Source organism: Helianthus annuus, chromosome 9 (genome assembly GCF_002127325.2).
Source record: "Helianthus annuus cultivar XRQ/B chromosome 9, HanXRQr2.0-SUNRISE, whole genome shotgun sequence".
Taxonomy (NCBI): Eukaryota; Viridiplantae; Streptophyta; class Magnoliopsida; order Asterales; family Asteraceae; genus Helianthus; species Helianthus annuus.
In genome coordinates, this window is record NC_035441.2 from 159,649,912 (window position 1) to 159,669,995 (window position 20,084).

Here is a 20,084-nt window from a genome sequence, read left to right on the forward strand (position 1 = left end):
TAGACTTTCCATCTCCCAAGCTTGGCGTTATTGAATGGGTTTAAGTAGTTTTTGGCGTTTTTTTTTCATTTTTAGTTTTTATTAATTAATACTTCTGCAAATTACTTTCATTATAGTTTGGGAGTTTTTGCCGTTTTTACTCCATTTATGGCGTTTCATATGCATTATGACTGTTTGGCGTTTTATTAATATAATGTATTTTATTATTCTAAGTTGAAAAATACATAGCAAACAACAGAAAAAGGAAATTAAAAAAATAAAAATAAAAACAATTCATCTTCCAAATCTTCACTGTCATCGGTCTCTTTCTTCTTTGAATCATGTTCGCTGGTGGTTTGGCTTAGTCATGCTTGTGTTTTTGTGGCCGTTTGGAAAGACAAAATGACATGAGTTTTTTTTTGAATATGTATCTTCAAACAACTCATTAGTGTCATTCATCTTTTCATGCCATTAAAATATTCATCAAGAACAAAACACAGAAAATTACATAAGTGCCACCCCAGCATCTTTTTGTTTATGATTTACCCATCTCATGCAGCAAAATGTTATTTGAGTCACAGCACCTCAGGGAAGAATGCATTATCCGAAACTTTGGCGTAGAACAATATTTGCATATACAAGAAACGATATTTGGCATTTTTGGCGTTTTACTGAGGAAATAGTGTATCTGAAAGAACCGTCGATTTTTTTGGAATCTTTTGATGTTTGAGTGTTTTGGTGTTTTCTAAGATGAATGGTATATAGTAGAAAATATGGCCTTTTTTTAGTAGTTGTGTTTAATGTTTTGGGGATTTTGGCGTATGTAAGTTGAATGGTATATAGTAGAAAATATGGCGTTTCAAGTTTTGGGGGTGTGTTTTTATGTCTGGGATGTTTTTGTTTATATAGTGATGTGTGTTGGTCCGTAATGGCGTTTTATTCATCAGTATGGCGTTTTGGCATAGAGGTGTAAAGACGCTTTTACCCTTAATGAGGCGCGTCCACGTAATAAAATTGATGTTATTTACGAAAACGCCACAGCGCCAATCTAGTCCATAGATTGTTTTAATCGGACGATCCATAAGCGTTCTCACCATTCTCACACTTTCTACCATTTTCTCCAAATCCATACCCTATATATATATATATATATATATATATATAGGGTTCGACGAGACGGTACAATTCCGCTAGAATGAGTCCAATCATTGTCCATTTGAGCTGGTTCCCCAGTTTTTTAATGTTTCCCAAGAAAAAACAGGCCATGTTTGGTCACACCACGTGCATTGCCTTAAACCGGTTGTCATCCTTCAATCCCCCACTTGACGCTACCTAGCTTTTTATTTTAACCCTTTTGCATTAGATTTGGTAATAAGTGAGACCCCATTAATCAAATTAGTCATGATCAATTTCATAACCACTAAATCCTCGTGACTTTACTATGCCCTCATCAGTTTCTACCTCATAGTCAAACTCTATGTCCTATCGAAGCTCGCGAGATACCTCTATATTGTTTTCACCATGCCAACGATGAACACCGCCAAGGAAACTAAGCTAACTTTGAAACACATACTCTGAGGAATCACTGACGAACACATGTTCCTCGTTTCCTAACTACTTTGTTCAAATGTGGACCCACATGATTCTTTCATTGTAGTAGTATAATCACAGATACTTGGTTTCTTACGATTCTTGATTTAAGTTAACGACTTTGTGTCAATCCTTTATTCAAACCCTAGTATAAAATTGAAAACCGAATTCTATTATTGGACTTAGGCAAAAGAAAATTTCATCAACCTGATTTGGAAAAGACGACATGCATAACCAATATTAAAAAAAGTTACGTTTGAAATGATTAAAGATGTTTATTTGATTTAGGGAAGAAGACAACGACAATGTCATGTGCCTTACTATGGACCACATATGGGTGGTTCTTGGTGCCCACCAGAAAACAAGAAAGAAACAAAGTGGAACATAAAGAGATCGTGACCCAAGTGAGGAGGGTCATAGTTGGTCTTTGAGATGATGAACAAAAGAAGAGGGGGAGTTTTATGTATTTTCAAGTATAAGGGTAAAATGGACTTTTCACAAGAACTAAACAAAAACCTTTTAACGTACTTTCATTTAAGGACTAAAAGTGTTATTACTTGCGAGTGAATAGTGAGGGTCGTGAATGTATTTTCTACAAACTTTATGTTTAAAGTCGTAATACGAGTATACGAGTAAACCATTTCTACAAGTAATTGCCTTTAATGGGTAGTTTTGGCATAACTTTTTTTTATTATGAGTAAATTACAAAACACGTCATTCATATATGTATCGTATTGCAAAATGTATCCTTTACCTTTAATAATTACAGAAAACCTACTTAATGTTTACATACCCTAACACATTATATCCTTTATTCCAAACTATGTTTCTTTTTTCTGTTAAATCATGTCACACGGGGCCCACGTGAGGGCATTAAAGTCTTTTTACTTACCCACTGCCTTTCCAATTATTAAAACCCGAAATCGACATCCCCAGCCCAACACCTACAAACACCAAATCCTGGACCACAACTTACCACCATTGCCTACCATCACCGCCTATTAGTCGATAACTTCAAAAGAAGAACTACTCGATCCATATTCTTATATCTCAATCAAAGAAACACCAACTAAAGATCCTTAAAACCCACCGAACAACTAGGTGACGGATCAAATCTTTTTCAACATTATAGTCATCATTCCTCAAGAGTACGTCTATCTTCCAACTATCTGTCGACAAAGATCAACCCCCCTGGTGTCTGGTGGGACACTAGCAACAATCTTTCACCGCCCACCTTCCATTGCCACCCCCACGTTTCCGGTCGTTAAACAACCACCTGCACCTTGAAACCCGAGTGCCACTAATCATCAACTCACTAGTCTCTGATATCGAAACTTGACCCAGTCCTCGCCCCTTTATTTTGTATGCAAAGACCCAATCAATCCACCCCAAAAATACAAATGCAACTCATGACGTTCCTCTTAAATTCCATCCCATGCATATGTGATTTACAAGTAACCCAATTAAATTTATATAGAGATTAACTAGGGTTTGAGTAAAACCAAAACCCAATTTAATAGTTTTTTTAACTGCATAAAAAGTCTTATCGCTTTTTTGGGTTATTAGGTTTTTTCTTTTTCTTTTCGTTGTGGTTTTTATAATGTTTATCATTGTTCATTTTAATGGTAATTTTAATATTTATCGTTGAGATTGCGTTTGCGTTACGACTTTATCGTTAAGGCTGCATTTACGTTCCTGCAACAATTCGCGTATCGAATCATCTAGCTTTACAACAAAATAAAGATGATGCCACCACTTTAAAGTTTAAACATCATTAATATCTTATTCTTAATGTAATCTTATTGTATAATACTAAATTGAGTAAATTGCCATTTTGGTCCCTGAGGTTTTGTCACTTTAGTCCAAATTTGAAACCTTTTGCATCTGGGTCCCTGTGGTTTCATTTTTTTTTGCCATTTTAGTTAAAAAATGAAATCAGCTCATATTTTTCAAATTAAATCTTGATTTTCTGTCCTTTTCCTCAGAGGCAAAATAGTCATTATGAGTTTTATTATAACAAGTTATTAATTATAAAATGGTCATTATGGTCATTATCAGCTCTCTCTCCCTCTCTCCTCTCTCTAACACCACCGCCACCATGAACTCCACCACCGCCACTTCCTCCCCCCTTCTCACCACCGCCAGCACTACCTACTCACCACAGCCGCCACCACCACCTCCTTCTCACCACAGCCACCATCTCCTTTTTCTCACCACAACCACTGTTCCCCTCCTCAACATCACCTAATCACCATCATCATCTCCTTTTCCCCAAAAATCAAAATCCTAAATTCAACCCTCTATCAACCAAATCCACCCAAAATCAAAAGCCTAATAATCAACCGTACCCCGTCAACACCGCCATAGACTACTAGCCCAACAATATAAATAGAAAAAAATCTAATGTGTGAAGAACAATCACCTAGTGCGAAAGACGAATTTCATTGAGAGATCCACCAACAGTGTCAAACTGATGTGTGACGTTAGATAATGTAGCATTGTCATTGGGTGGCGCGTGATGATGGTTGTTAATATCGGTAGGTGGAGATGAAGTGGTGGGTGATGGTGATGGTAGCTACCATTGTCGTACCACTGTATGAAACCCTAAAGGCAGCCAGAGGAGGAGCCGGTAGGCAGACGGAGAAGGCGCCGCCATGGCCTCTGACCTGCCTCATCACCCCGATTACGCACCTCGCCGGTGCTGATGCTTATGGCTACCATTGTCGTACCACTGTCTATTACTTCATCTACCTCCATCGCCGCCGCCGGGTATTGTCACCGCTTGTAAATCTAAAATCCTAACTGCAACCCCTTCTCTCTCTCTACTGGGTTGCTGCTGGAGGAATTTTTATGTTGTTGGCTGTGGTTAAAATTAACTTATTTAATTTTATTAATTAATAATTTGTTATAATAAACGTATAATGACCATTTTGCCTCTGAGGAAAAGGACAAAATAGTAGGATTTTAGAAGACAAATATGACCTGATTTCACTTTTGGACCAAAATGGCAATAAAACTGAAACCACAGGGGCCCAGATGCAAAAGGTTTGAGTTTTGGACGAAAGTGGCAAAAGTGACCAAACCTCAGAGATCAAAATAGGAGTTTACTCTACTAAATTTCTAAAACTTACTTTTTTTAGAACTTTTTGCTATCTTACTTTGATTATAATAAATCTCCAAGTTATGCATTTTTCACAAGTGCATGCATTTTTCACAAGTGCATGCATTTTTCACAAGGGCGAAGTATATATTAAAGAATCAATGGGTGTTATACAACATTGAATATACACACGTTTTTTAATACATTTCTAAAGGCCCCTTTCATATCAAAGGTGCAAAATGCAAATCCTTTTCCCCTTTCTCACAATGGACCCCTTTGATAATAACTAGTGGGAATGCCCGAGCCTTGCGGCGGGTGTCTCGACTGATATAAGATTCAATTATTATGCCTATTACGAACCACAACTGATATTTCATACATGATTTATGTAAGTTTCTTATAATTTCAACTTGTACCTCTACAATGGCATCAAAATAGATAAAGATGCATAATGACAAAAATGCCCTTAAAAGTTTTGGAACAACAAAAAATTTGATGAGTCTCAACATCTTTAGGTTAAAGTTGTGATCTTTTTAAACTATTTAAGGGTATTTTTCTTATCTTGCTAGTTTTTTAACCATCATTGATATAAAAATATAAACGAAACAACAAATACTTCTGGTGCCGTGCAAAGAAGTTGAATACTTGGGTCACCATCACATACATTATCCTAAAAGAAATGTATATAAAAAAGAATCGGACATACTTAGAAGAAGATTATTTCAATTCATCAAACACAACACGTGGAGAAATACATCTTAATATAAGCCATGAAGAGAGCTTGCAAGAAAAACTTGCATCATAAACGCTATCATTATTTCCATGTTCGGTTTCTTTTGGAGGATGGGCTTGGAATTCGGCTGCAAATCGTTTAAGCCTGCTTAAGTGCTTAGCGCTTCGGTTTCACCCCCTATAAGGGGACTATTAACAACCAATTTGACCTGCACAGAAGTCAATGGTGAAGAAAGAATTTCTAACCTGATGAAGCCTAAGTCTGGCATTTTTTGCATAGAGAACTGACAATGCATGTATCAGGTGCCATGGAAGAAAAAATTTCACTTTAGTTGAGCTACCAATATTTCCACGAATAAACGCGTTTAAATCTTGTGTCATTCTCAACTCAATGTACACGTGACTCTCGGGATCCCAATTTTTACTGAGACACATCATTTATAAAGGTAGTTTACCATGTTGGTGAGAGCCTCCGCCACTGCCTCAACCACATATTCAAAGGTCCATGCAAGTTAGACTAATTGTAAAAAAAAAAAAACATTAAAATCAGTAAAATGAGGATGCAAAGAAAATCATTTGAACTTAAGCTTTCAAAACATACTATACCTAATCATCAGAAGATATATGGCCTTTCATTCATGAGTACCATCCTGGGCTCCAAAATAATCTTTTGCCATATCATAGATGGGTTTATTTGATTTCGTTTTTCTCTGTTCGTCACATTTAATGGAGCTTTAGGCTTGTTTAGAAAACTAACCCTCGTCAGACAGATTACGAATATAGGATTAGTTATTCTTTCACTGTAACCATCTTTCTAGATCCGTTGGTCTGGTTACTAATATAGGATTAATTATTCTTTCATTGTCACCATCTTTCAAGAATTTCTACCCATACTGTTTCACCTTCTTAGAACTATTATTCACATCAAAGGCGACATCAGACTCTCTAGGAAATAATGTTTTATCATTTTGGGAACAAGAAGAACTATCCAGGTTCATCGTTTTCTTGTGGGCAGGCGAGCTATGTACAAAAGGCCCAGTTAAGGCGGACCAAAACACAACTTAAGGCACAGATGAGGCGCACCTCATGTACATGGCAAAAAAATGTTCATCGGGATGTTTTACAACAACATTTTAGGTTGTACATGTAGAAAATAAATATATACTAAACCATAAAAACTATATATAACTAAACTTTAGGTAGGGATGCTAAAAACCTATTTAAATGTATAAAAAATTATACAAACACCTTGCACCTAGTATACATTGCACTACATTCACGCCTCGATTTTAGACCATGTTGTCTTGGCGTGGTCCTCGCTTTTCTAACTTAACCTGTCATAATAGTTTAGGAGCCCGTGTTGGATAATCTTAATAGGTTCAGGTCGAGTATGGGTCAAGTCGGTTACGGGTCTGAAATATGGGTTATAGAGCTGAACCGGGTCGCCGATAAAGATGGGTCACGGGTAACAAATATTACTAACATGTAACACTGAAATCAAGAATAATCTATATTTACATCGAAATTAACTAATAATTATTACTTCAGCTTTTTCATTTCTAGGGTTTCAATTAAATTTCCACCCACCCGCCACCCTTTGAAGCGCAAGATGTTAAGATTTATAGTTTATACTACAACTTTATCGTTGAGGCTTCTTGTACGTTTCACCAAAATTTGCGCATTGAATCATCTAACTTTACAACAAAATAAAGATGATGCCACCACTTTAAAGTTTAAACATCATTGATATCTTATTCTTAATTTAATCTTATTGTATAATATTAATTTCCAAAACTTATTTGTTTACAACTTTTTGTTATCTTACTTTGACTATAATAAATCTCCAAGTTATACATTTTTCACAAGAACATGCATTTTTCACAGAGCCAGCTATTGGGCCGGCCAAGCCGGGCGACCGCTCGAGGCCCAAATTTTCAAGGGCCTGAAATTTACAACTTTTGTGACACAATGTTCGTTAGTACCTTTACGTAGATGAATAAGTTTGTATTATGTATTACTCTACCTTCATTTCTTAATGTATTTTTTTATGTTCACACTGCCGGTGCAAGTCATTTTTGACAAAAGGCATGAAAACATCATAATGAAGGTTTCATATACAAAAACTTAATGTGTAACGAACATCATGTAGATATACTATTGGGACGTGCTCAAATCTCTCAAAATATTAGGCTTAACAAATCATACTTTAACGCTTCTATGTTTAAATTATTTTATGTGTTTAGTTGGTGTTTAGCCACCCGCAAAGTTCGCGGGGTCTTAGGCTAGTACATACTATAAACATTCTGTTTCATAACCTACTATAGCTTAATTGGCAAGCGCTTCATATTTTATCCCTGAGGTATCCGGTTCAATTCAGTTATTGCATATTTTTTTTTAGATTTTCAGAATTTTTAAGTGCAAAAATGTTTGAATTCTGAGAAAAACTAAGGATTGGCTGTTGTTCTATTGGTTCCCTATTGAAACAAATAATGGATGGGTTATGGGAATAGGTTCGATTCTCTCTTTTCCTTCCAACATATTTTTTCGGTCTTTGTTTCTTAATTTTACAGTGCTGTCTTTCCTTTCCAATATTTTTTTGTTTTTCTTCTTTTTCTTAATTCCACAGTAATTAATTATGAGCTATATAAAATTTTTTTTCTTATATTATCATTTTAGTTTTTAATTGTTTTAACTATAGAGTGAGTTTTATCATAAAATATAAGATTGTTATATATGATAATGTAATATTACGACTTTGGTATACTACATTTTACTTATGCTTATAAAAACCTCTTGGGCAGAATATTTATTATTTATATCGAGTACTCGTATCGTACCACACCGAATAAAACCAAGATTCAATCAATAACAATTATAGGAGGGGGCCTAATTTTTTTTGTCTCGCACGAGGCCTAAAAGCTTTTTAGCATTTCGGGGACGGCTCTGATTTTTCACAAGGGCAAAGTGAATATTAACACACGTTTATAAATACATTTCTAAAGACACCCTTTCTCACAATGGACCCCTTTAATTATAATCTAAAGACCCCTCTCACATCAAAGGTGCAAGTCCTTTTCCCCTTTCTCACAATGGACCCCTTTAATAATATGAAAAACACATGTATATTCATTCATTCCAGAATCCAAAAACACTCTTTGCGCTTATAAATACGTCACTCCCACAATTAGAAAAGTTTGTTACACCCCTTTGTCCTTATCATTCCTCACGTCATCCCACACCGCCAACACTCTCCGACGACGTTTCATCCGCTTCCTTCACTTTAGATTCATCTTTTCCGGTAACAATCTCTTTCAATGTATGTATCTGTCTCAATGTGTTTGCGTTCGTCCCTACGTTTACGTTCCGTTGTTTGATTCCATCAGTTTGAAAATTGAAATCGAATTGATTCGTCTAGACGTATAATACTGTTAGAAGCTGCATTTGGATCGATTACAGAGATGTCGAAGAAATGTCAAAACGACGACGTTGATCGGAAGATCACGATTGGCGTTTGCGTTATGGAAAAGAAGGTGAAATGCGGCCCGGAGGTTCTGTTCCTTTTGCTTTTGATTTTATTCTGTATGAATCTGTTAGGTTATTAAATGCGATGATATCATTATTATCCATATATGCTTGATATTTTGCTTCGTTTTGGCGTTTGATTTTGTTTATTTCGTTTCGTGTTTGTGTTTATTTAATGGCGACGGCGGCATTAGGTTTTTTCAGCACCTATGGGGCAAATTCTGGAAAGGTTGCAAGCTTTTGGTGAATTTGAGGTAATTGTGAAATGGTTGAATGTAATAGTAGTAGATTTGGGTGTATGTGTACGGAATGTGGTCCTATATGAAGAATCGCTATCGAATGTTATAGAATCTATTGGTTTAGTTAACATGCAATGGCTTTATTTATGGTCTCAATTTTTGACCTGTCAACATGCAAGTATCTTTATATGGTCTAAAGGTTTTACTTATTAATTTTTGTTGTTGTCATATTTTGTTGCAGATTATACATTTTGGGGACAAGGTTATCTTAGAGGAACCGGTAGAGAGGTGAAAATTTCCTTGGTAGTTTCTAAATAGTTTATGTTGTTAGCTCTGTATAAAGTTTGTGGCGAGAAGCTAAAAGAACATCGATCATCATATGTTTTAAGACTCCATACACTTATTTTACTGATTCCTGACATGACAAAATTATACACCTTCCACAAATGATTCTTGTCTTTCTGTGGTTTTACTTGTTACTTTTACAGTTTTACCATGAAAAAAAAGACAAGGTCTATGTGAGTGAGATAGGATGTCAGTCTCCAACATTAACAATATTTGACTTTATACACTATCCATACATTTGAGAGTACACCAACATAGAAATGTTTCTGAACATGCATGGGTATCACTGTTATATTTTTTTGGAGTTCTATTATTAACTTTAGTGTTTCAGGTGGCCGATATGTGATTGTTTGATTGCTTTCCATTCTTCTGGGTATCCGCTTGAAAAAGCTGAAGCATATGCAGCCTTAAGGAAGTAAGTCTCAATTTTCTTTCTACGTTACGTACTCTTTCCTCATCACAATGTGCACACTTATTTGAAATAACGTGTGACATCAAATATGCTTCAATCTGACTGACTATGCTGAAATTCCTGTGCACCTTTTGTTACCACGAGGGAAGCTTGGCCCACGTTGCATTCATGTCTGTTTGGTTTTAGTATATGTCATTATGATAAGTTTCATACGCGTCTTCTGTAGCATATGACTATCGTCAGCAGTCCGGTAAAAGCAATTTATAATGTTACCGTTACATTTCTTTTTCAGGCCTTTTCTTGTAAATGAATTGGAGCATCAGCACCTTCTTCATGACAGGAGGAAAGTATACGAGGTATGACTATTAAATCAATTACCTTATGCGGTTCTTGAGCATATAAAATTTCTTTAAGTTACATATTTCTAATTTATTAGGGTGATAAATTTCTGATGCATACATCTTCAATGCATGGAATTTGACTCATTCATGATGTTTTTGTTTCCTAAAGAGGATTGTTATTTGCATTCATTTTTATCATCTACCAATCCCTGCTTACTGATGAAGATTCGTTTTTTATCTTTCTATATTCGGCTTCTTCATCGGTCAAAATTTCAAGCGTCTTGAATCATATGGAATTCCCGTTCCTCGGTATGCACTTGTCAATAGAGAAAAGCCATATCAGGAGTTGGATTATTTCATTGAAGAAGAAGATTTCGTTGAAGTTCATGGACAGCGATTTTGGAAGCCTTTTGTGGAAAAGCCCGTACATGGTAACGTTTTACAGTTAACCTATCAAATTGCTTTCAGCTTCTACTCTTTTCCCTTTGTGTTACAGAATCTAATATTAGTTCTCTCGCAAGCTTGTATTTTCTTTCACAATGTATTTGCCTATCAGGCTCAAACTTTAAGAATTTCACTGTTTGTGAGTAATCTAGACAGAACTGTTGGTACTTGGTAATACATTCTTACTGGGGCCAAGTGATGAAGGGAAGTTACTACTTAAAATTCTTTATTTCTGCACTGTTCTCCAAAAGTTTCTACCGTTTGGTTTTCCAAGTGTAAATTTGCTATTTTCTTTCCTTTTTACAGGTGACGACCATCGCATAATGATCTATTACCCCAGTTCGGCAGGAGGGGGAATGAAAGAACTGTTCCGAAAGGTCAGCTTTCTAACTTCACACCTCGGGAATTTAATGCTTCAGAAACTTGTGTATAGCTTCATTTTTTGGCTGGGAACATGATAAGTAATTAGAATAATTGCATTAATCTCCTTAATGATTCTTAAGCATGATGTTTTTAACTAAAATAATATATCCACACGGCAAGAAGCTCTTTTAAGTTTTTAACTAACTAGTTGGGGTCGATAACTCGATACAGAGATGAGTGGAACAGTCAAATCTGAGTTACATTTACATGATCATTCTATTCTGTATGGTCTAGATTCAGCTCTTCAGCATAATCCAATCATCACATCCCTCAACAATAGCAATCATTATATGGGTTTAGTTTTTGCAAAAAAAAAAAAAAAAAAAAGAAAAAGAAAAAGAAAACCATTGTAGATAAGGAAATCCTAAAATATACTTGGATTTAGCTTCAGAAGTAGCGTATCACAGAAACAAGGCCGAAACGGTTCAAGTATTCCATGTGTAGCGCTTTCATGGTTATTACGACCACAATAGTAAATGGGAGCTAAATTAAGTAAAATCATGGCGGCTGCTTATCACTAATTATGGTATTTTATTTCAGAGCTTATTGGGCACTACCTAATAGTGCAAGTAGATTGTTGTATTGCTGGATTGAAGGGGTATTAGATACCAGCTTTGTTTATAAATTTTGATATTATTAATAGTTTAGAACTATGCAGATATTAATGATTATACACTTCTCTAGCTACAATTCTTATGTGGATCATACATGTTTTGGTTCATTATGTTTCTCCTTTTTGCTTCAATTCCTCAGATGTCATGAGCTCTATGCCGTAGCTAAGGATGCACATTTTCTTACTAAAGCATCTAGAATTTTTTTTATGTCTGTATTAACACTGATTTTATTTATGTATTTTGGATACTGGCGCTAAAAGATAATCATGTTACTTTTAACCCAGATGATTGTCTGACAGTACAACAAGGTGTTGGTCTTTAACCTGCTATGTGCCTTTCATATCCTATATGTTCTGAATATCTGCAGATGCTTATATGTTCTTTTATGTTTTTATCCATGTTTAGTAGTAAAATAATATCTAGTATATAGAATTATAAAAGGTCTTATCTTGCAGGTTGGCAATAGATCAAGCGAATTTCATCCAGAAGTTAGAAGAGTGAGGCGTGAGAGCTCTTACATATACGAGGAATTTATGCCAACTGGAGGAACAGATGTAAAGGTTGTTGCATTCTTTACTTCATGAAAGTTGCAATAATCTTTTTAATATAAAAGTTGGTGAAAAAAATGAACCATAAGTTATGAGAAATAGTAGTTTATTTATACACAGTATTTATTTTCCACTTTTGAGTCGGAAGTGCTTACTATTGCTTTAATGCTTATGGTGTATATATATATATATAGTGTGAGGTTCAACGGGGAACCTCAAAAAAGTGGGGAACCGGGGAACCATGCATTTAATATGTTCAATACATCAAAAAAAAAAATTTTTTTTCAATTTTTTTTGGAGCTTTTGCATATAAAGATGTGTAGAAGCCATTTTAATAAAAAAATCATTTTTATAAATTTTCTTTTACCTTTTTAACTGTTTTTATAATTTTTTTTAAGTTTTTGATTTTTTTTTATTAAAAAAGCTTCTACATGTATTTATGCAAAAGCTCCGAAAAAAATAAAAATTAATTTTTAACATGTTAAACTGAAATTTTCATGATACATTAAAGTAACAGCTTGCTTATTGGTTACTTTATATGTTCTAGGTGTATACAGTTGGTCCAAAATATGCACATGCTGAAGCCAGGAAGTCTCCTGTTGTTGATGGTGTTGTCATGAGAAATCCCGATGGCAAAGAAGTAAGTTTTTGTGGAGCAACTCTTTCTCAACTCTTCTCCCCTTTTGTCTGTTCCAAGAGCTATTGCTAAGTTCTGCCGTTAACATATATAGACAATAATTTTATCTGAATATCTTCATGGCTATGACCTGCAAATTATGATTCACCTATACCCTGTTCCTATCTTCACTTTAGGTTAACTCATGTGTCCATGTAAAAGCTGTAACTTTTGTAGCAGCCACAGGAACAAATTGCCTTCTTACCTTCCAAGATTCATGACACTCGGTTCTTCCGGAAGGCATATTTTCGTTCCTGCATGACTTAAACAGGTAGTTGGTGAACAATTTATATGGACTTTGTATTAGGAACTAAGGATATGGTTAATTCAAAAAAACTTGCATGTCCACCACAAATATTAATAATTTACATGTACTGAATCAACATTTTTTTACTTGTAAAGCTATTTGTTATCTGATTTTGCTGATCGCATACGGGACGGTTTTAATAAATGCATTAGATAGTGATCTATTTTTTTTTATGTTTGGCAGGTCAGATATCCCGTACTTCTTACGCCCAATGAGAAACAAATGGCAAGAGAAGTCTGCATCGCATTTAGGCAAGGGGTAGGTGATTTTATCTTCGTATCGCTTGTTATAGTATGTCCAATGCTTCTTTAGATAGAGAACTTCTTAATTCATAAATGAATGAGCATACAATATTTAATGAACTTTCATAATCACATATCCTTTTATCAGTATCAGTTGATGTCTAATCATCTGCTATGCTTATGTGACTGCAGGTGTGCGGGTTTGATCTCTTACGCTGTGAAGGTCGTTCATATGTTTGTGATGTGAATGGCTGGAGCTTTGTCAAGAACTCATACAAGTAATAATTGTTTATTATTTTGAACCTACACGAGTAATTACTTTCTTTAGTAAAAATCAAAATGCATTGCTTTAACTTAGGTTATCATTTTTATTAGCTTAGGAGCATGGGCTTTCCTTGCATATACTTGTTAATAAGGGCCAAATCTTCTTTCTTATCTTGTTAAAATCCAGCATGTTTATCTAACTACAGATATTATGATGACGCGGCTTGTGTGTTGAGAAAGATGTTTCTAGACGCAAAAGCTCCCCATCTGTCAACAGCAATTCCACCGATTCTGCCTTGGAAGGTCAACGAACCAGTTCAGCCTTCTGAAGGACTAACACGTCAGGGAAGTGGGATCATTGGCTCATTTGGACAAGCTGAGGAGCTACGTTGCGTAATTGCCATCGTCCGTCAGTAAGATATAGATCCATGCTATTGTTTAATTCATTTTGTGTGCACTTGCTACTTTTCTCTTAGCATCTGCGTTTTTGTCACTAGTGGTGATCGGACTCCAAAGCAAAAGGTGAAGTTGAAGGTCACTGAGGAAAAACTGTTGAACTTGATGCTAAAATACAATGGAGGAAGACCTAGAGCTGAGGTGCTTCTTATATAGTATTTCCCTTTAGATCCCAAGCCATACACATTGCCTTACGTTTTCTTTTGATAATTCTTCTGTTGCAGACAAAACTCAAAAGTGCAGTCCAGTTGCAGGACTTGTTGGATGCTACACGTATACTGGTACCTCATACAAGGTATTGATCCATGTTAGTATACATTGTTGCAGTGTATTATGTGTTGTTAGTTCATCATTATATGTGGTATCTCTCTTTCTAGAATAAATTACATTGTGATATATCTCTATCTAGAATAAGTTACAACACTCTTTGCTGGCTCATTGTTATCGACTTTTATGAATGATGCATAACTTTTTTTCTTCCTTTGTCAAAGAAGTAATTTGATATACTAATGAGCTAGTCTGAGACCTGGTCTTGCAAGTGACAGTGAAGCAGAGTATATTGAACATGCGGAAAAACTACGTCAAGTTAAAGCAGTTCTTGAAGAGGTTTACATCTGAATCTATCTTTATCTATCCAGTTATGTGTATGTGTGTGTGTAATAGATGAGTCGTTATTATAGCTTCTCATGTTAAGTTTTCAAATTTTAATAACAATTCATTAACTTTCAGGGTGGCCATTTCTCTGGCATCTACCGGAAGGTGCAGCTGAAGCCGCTTAAGTGGGTTAAGGTTGCAAAAGGGGACACTGAAGAGGAACGTCCTATAGAAGCATTGATGATTCTCAAGTACGGGGGTGTTCTCACACATGCTGGTCGAAAACAGGTAATTACTAATTTGCCATGTATATTTGGATATTGTCATATGACCAGTGGCGGATCTTGACCTAAAACTCAGCATGGGCCGATGTTTTTTGGAGATAAAATCAGCCTGGGCCGAACCAATACACATTTAAAAAAAATCTCAAAAACCTAAAATTTAACACTACTGGGCAAAAAAACCGCACGGGCCGAGGCCCGGTCCGGCCTCCTCTAAGCTCCTCCCCTGCATATGACTGCATATGTGGTACAACTGTAAAACAGTAACTTTTCTTATAACATCTTAATCTATTAGTTTGTGTCTATCTTTTTTTATTTCAGGCTGAAGAACTTGGCAGATATTTTCGCAACAATATGTATCCAGGTTAACATTACTTTCTATTAGTTTTAACTTACATCTCAAAGGGTTTTTTGTGAAAGTTTATAACCTGTCGTTGGGTAGTGTCTTACCTTCAGGCCTCAACTTTTCTCAATCGGGTCACGCGTATTGCATTTCCTTGTTTTAATTGTCTTGTTTATAGTTAAGAGCAAAGAGAGAAGGAGACAGTTCACAACATGATTAGTTTTTTTTTCCAACAATTAGTTTAATGAAAAGATATACATTTCTCATAAAATGAGGAAGATGTAGGTGTTCGGTGTAGTTTGATATTTCGTATCACTTAATGTCTCAGGTGAAGGTACGGGACTACTTCGCCTCCACAGCACGTACCGACACGACCTCAAAATCTATAGCTCAGATGAGGGTCGTGTGCAGGTATCATTTTTATATATGCATTTGGTTTCTTGGTGCTTAAAGTTTCACATGTTAATTTACCTTTCTGCTTGAATGCCAACAGTGCTTCTGTTTTGACGCGTTTGACCTCTTTGTGAATTAAACAGATGTCAGCTGCGGCATTTGCCAAGGGACTTCTAGACTTGGAAGGACAATTAACACCAATCCTGGTTTGTTACCTTGTACTTAAACAGTTTGACTGTGCATTTTAACATTGACTATTATTAAGATAAACAAACTTCTTTTGAAGGTTTCACTTGTTAGCAAGGACTCCTCAATGTTAGATGGACTTGATAATGCAAGTACCAATATGGAAGAAGCTAAGGTATATTTTTGGGTAAATTAACTGAAGTAAAGATTTCATCCTAGGCTGCAAAAGCTCACATAATACGTGTTTAGTTGTTCAACTTATATGCTTCGTATAAATATATTCCTTTTACCCTTTTCAGGCTCGATTAAATGAGTTGGTAACATCTGGAGTAAAAATAGCTCAGGCTAATGGATCAGCAAAAAAACCCTGGATGATTGATGGGGCTGGACTTCCTCCAAATGCTTCTGAACTTCTACCTAAACTGGTAAATATTTCTTTTGTGGCTTTCAATATTATAATTATGTAAATAGAATGCACCATGAGTTGTTTTCTTCTGCACGTTTTGCTATTTGTTTGAGGTATACTGAGTGTTCGGTTTAATAGGTGAAACTGACCAAAAAGGTTACCGAACAAGTGAGACTACTTGCAAAGGATGAAGATGAGAAGCTTACTGAGACTACCTCATATGATGTGATTCCTCCATATGATCAAGCAAAAGCACTTGGTAAGACAAATATAGATGTTGATCGTATTGCTGCTGGATTACCTTGTGGGAGTGAAGGCTTTCTTCTAATGTATGCACGCTGGAGAAAACTGGAGAGGGACTTGTATAATGAACGCAAGGAGTAAGCTTTTGATATTGTAACAACAAAACAACACTTTGTATATATTTATAACTAAATACTTGGCACCGTCAGTTGCACTAATATTGTTGCATTTCCTTGAGCAGACGATATGATATAACTCAAATTCCAGATGTTTACGATTCCTGCAAGTAAGTAAGATTGCATATTATAGTTTACCTGTGCTTTTCTTAACTGTTCTATATGAACTCTTTTTACAGGTATGATCTCTTACACAATGCACATCTTAAGATAGAGGGCTTGGACGAGCTATTCAAAGTGGCCCAGTTACTTGCAGATGGTGTTATTCCAAATGAGTATGGTATCAATCCAAAGCAGAAGTTGAAGATCGGCTCAAAGGTATACTTTATTTTACCCTAAGCTCCATATCCAATGCAATAATAGTTTTCATCATGCAGAATTGACATTGTACATACAAAGTCCTTGATATTTATGAACCTTTGCAAACTGACCTTCCAGATTGCCCGTCGTTTATTGGGAAAAATTTTGATTGATCTGAGGAATACGCGTGAAGAAGCCATCAATGCTGCGGAATTGAAGAGTGAGTGTATGGACTCAACCTCTACCGTGGTTGATAAAGGATTCACAGATTGTCAGCAAAAGAATGTGATCAAGAATGAAGAATCAAGAAGGACCTGCCACACAAGTGAAAAGTCGATGGATCCAGAAGACGACGAGGACAAAGAAATTAAATACCGCTTGGATCCAAAGTTAGTTTATGTTTATAATCATATGGCTCATACTTCGTTACAATGCTATTATTTTGTCAAATATTACATTTTTGTAGATATGCTAATGTGCGGACCCCGGAAAGGCATGTTCGGACTCGCCTCTACTTTACATCGGTATGTAAAATGATCTCATAAATAATTATTAATGTTTCAAGGAGATATGATTAACTGATACCATTTGCTTGTTAATGGCAGGAATCTCATATTCATTCTGTGATGAATGTTCTTCGATACTGTAACTTGGATGGATCTCTTCAAGGGGAGGCCAGCCTTGTTTGTGATAGTGCTTTGGAACGACTACTGAAAACCAAAGAACTTGACTACATGAGTCATATTGTGTTGAGGATGTTCGAGAATGTAGAGGTTGCTTAATTGTTTCTTCCATTATGTAGAGAGTAAAATGCCATTTTCGTTCTTGAGGTTTGGCCAGTTTTGCGACTTTCGTCCGAAGGTTTGTTTTTTCCCATTTGGATCCAAAAGGTTTAAAATCTTGCCATTTTCATCCGGCTTGTTAACTCCATCCATTTTTCTCCATTAAGTCAGGGGTATGTCGAAAGACAAAAATACCCCTGACTTAACAGATAAAAATGGATGGAGTTAAGGAGCCGGATGAAAATGACAAGATTTCAAACCTTTTGGATCTAGATGCCAAAAAACAAACCTTTGGATGAAAGTCACAAAACTGGCCAAACATCAGGGACAAAAATGGCAATTTACTCTTATGTAAATTAAAAAAGCAACCATTGAAAACTGATGAATTTTGTAAATTCATATTTTATCTTTACTTGATTTGATTGGCAACTTGTACTGTAGGTGAATCTGGATGACCCAAAACGATACCGTCTTGAGATGACTTTTAGCCGTGGTGCGGATTTATCCCCCTTAGAGGTAAACAGGCTATGTGCTTGCATATACTTGACAGTAGTCGCTATTATAGCCGCTTAACTTATGAATCTACCGATTAAAGTTTTGTTTTATCTTCAACGGGTAAATTTTAAAGAAGTTAGCTTAACATGAAGCGTGCTAAATCATATTATTCAAAATGTTAGATTGTTATTTCTTTATTCGTATTTGACATGCTATTTCAACAAAACTGATGATTGATCTTGTTAGCAGCAAAACAACCTTGAGGCATCATCGTTACATCAGGAGCATACGTTACCAATAATGGGACCAGAAAGGCTACAAGAAATAGGGTCATACCTTACTCTAGAAAAGATGGAGAAAATGTTGCGGCCGTTTGCGATGCCTGCAGAAGATTTCCCACCTGCAACAATCCCACAAGGGTTCTCGGGTTACTTTAGAAGTGCAGGAGTTTTGGAGCGACTGGTAAATCTTTGGCCCTTCCATAAGCATGGAATATCTAATCCGAAATAAGTAAGATTGAGGAGACGATCAATTTGATTACTCATAAGAAGATATTTGTTATGATTGTTTGTAGGGAGATCGTAAATGTTGGATGGTACATGCAACTAATCATAGCTTTTTGTCAGTCACTCGAGATTCCTATGTATAAAGAGTATTTTCACTCACATAGGAACCCATGCACACAATACCATGAATTATAGCGTTGGATGTCCAATCCTACTCCTTGTACTTTGCTTTTTTATTTTTATTTTTTTTTTAATTTATCGATTCAAATTTTGTTTTAATGTTCTCTTTTACCAAAGCATCTTGTGGTTGGTTGTTGGTATGAGCACTGATCTTGTGAGTTGTTTGTTAAGATTTAGTTTGGTATGAGTCCAAATGTAGCTAAAATCGAATAATCGATGTACTCTTTAGGTGGATGAAGAATGTGTGATTGATGATTGTTTGGAGTATAAACCAGAGAGGTAGTTGTTGGCACCCATAAAAGGTATGTGCCATTTATTGTCTGACTTTGGAAACGTTGGCGAAAGTTTCCTCTTACTTATCAAAGAAATCAGTGGGTTCTTGTCGTGCTCCTTCGCTACTGCCTGTTGTTTATTCTCGGCCACCGAGTGGAACAAAATATGCCCTTGGCTGTCATCAGGAAGGAGCACATGAGAGGTGCTCATGGGGGTGGAGATGGGCTTGCAATCTGCCAAACCAGCCCGGTGCAGAATATCAACAATGTACTTTCGTTGCGATAAGACAAGATCAGAATTCTTGTGAATAACTTCCACTCCAAGAAAATAATGAAGCTGACCCAAGTCTTTAAGGGCAAAAAGAGAATTTGGCGCCCAATAATGTTGGTAATAGTGTTGGAATCATTCCCGGTGATGATAATATCATCAACATAAACAAGAAGATAAATAAGTAAGCCCGATGAGTTGAGAATGAACAATGAGGGATCCGTTTTAGAACCATGAAATCCCAACTGAATAAGACTGGTAGACAGTTTGTTGAACCAGGCACGAGGTGCCTGTTTAAGACCATAAAGAGATTTGTTAAGTAGACAGACGTGATCCGGTTTGGTAGGATTAACGAAGCCTGGTGGCTGGTGCATATAAACCGTTTCTGCAAGATTACCATGTAGAAATGCTGTCTGAATATCCAA

General features: G+C 36.0%; 1 protein-coding gene across 8 annotated transcripts; it reads left to right on the top strand.

The window, feature by feature from the left end:
• Positions 1-8,548: 8,548 nt before the first annotated feature.
• On the top strand, positions 8,549-19,289 carry LOC110879241 (inositol hexakisphosphate and diphosphoinositol-pentakisphosphate kinase VIP2). 8 transcript variants are annotated; one of them, XM_022127661.2, is made up of 31 exons: positions 8,549-8,699; positions 8,785-8,949; positions 9,118-9,177; positions 9,404-9,450; positions 9,839-9,922; positions 10,212-10,275; positions 10,538-10,691; positions 11,011-11,081; positions 12,197-12,301; positions 12,837-12,929; positions 13,456-13,530; positions 13,707-13,792; positions 13,985-14,191; positions 14,276-14,375; positions 14,459-14,529; positions 14,774-14,840; positions 14,964-15,116; positions 15,431-15,473; positions 15,781-15,863; positions 15,989-16,051; positions 16,132-16,206; positions 16,331-16,456; positions 16,576-16,817; positions 16,922-16,966; positions 17,036-17,174; positions 17,295-17,545; positions 17,623-17,680; positions 17,762-17,929; positions 18,380-18,454; positions 18,683-18,895; positions 19,008-19,289. In XM_022127661.2, the coding sequence occupies exons 2-31, from the start codon at positions 8,860-8,862 to the stop codon at positions 19,080-19,082; spliced, it is 3,183 nt and encodes a 1,060-aa protein (XP_021983353.1). In that variant the 5' UTR covers positions 8,549-8,699; positions 8,785-8,859; the 3' UTR covers positions 19,083-19,289. The 8 variants fall into 8 exon arrangements, with proteins under 8 accessions (XP_021983353.1, XP_021983354.1, XP_021983355.1 ...); XM_022127662.2 differs by having other exon boundaries at positions 14,780-14,840; XM_022127663.2 differs by having other exon boundaries at positions 8,785-8,931.
• Positions 19,290-20,084: the final 795 nt, after the last annotated feature.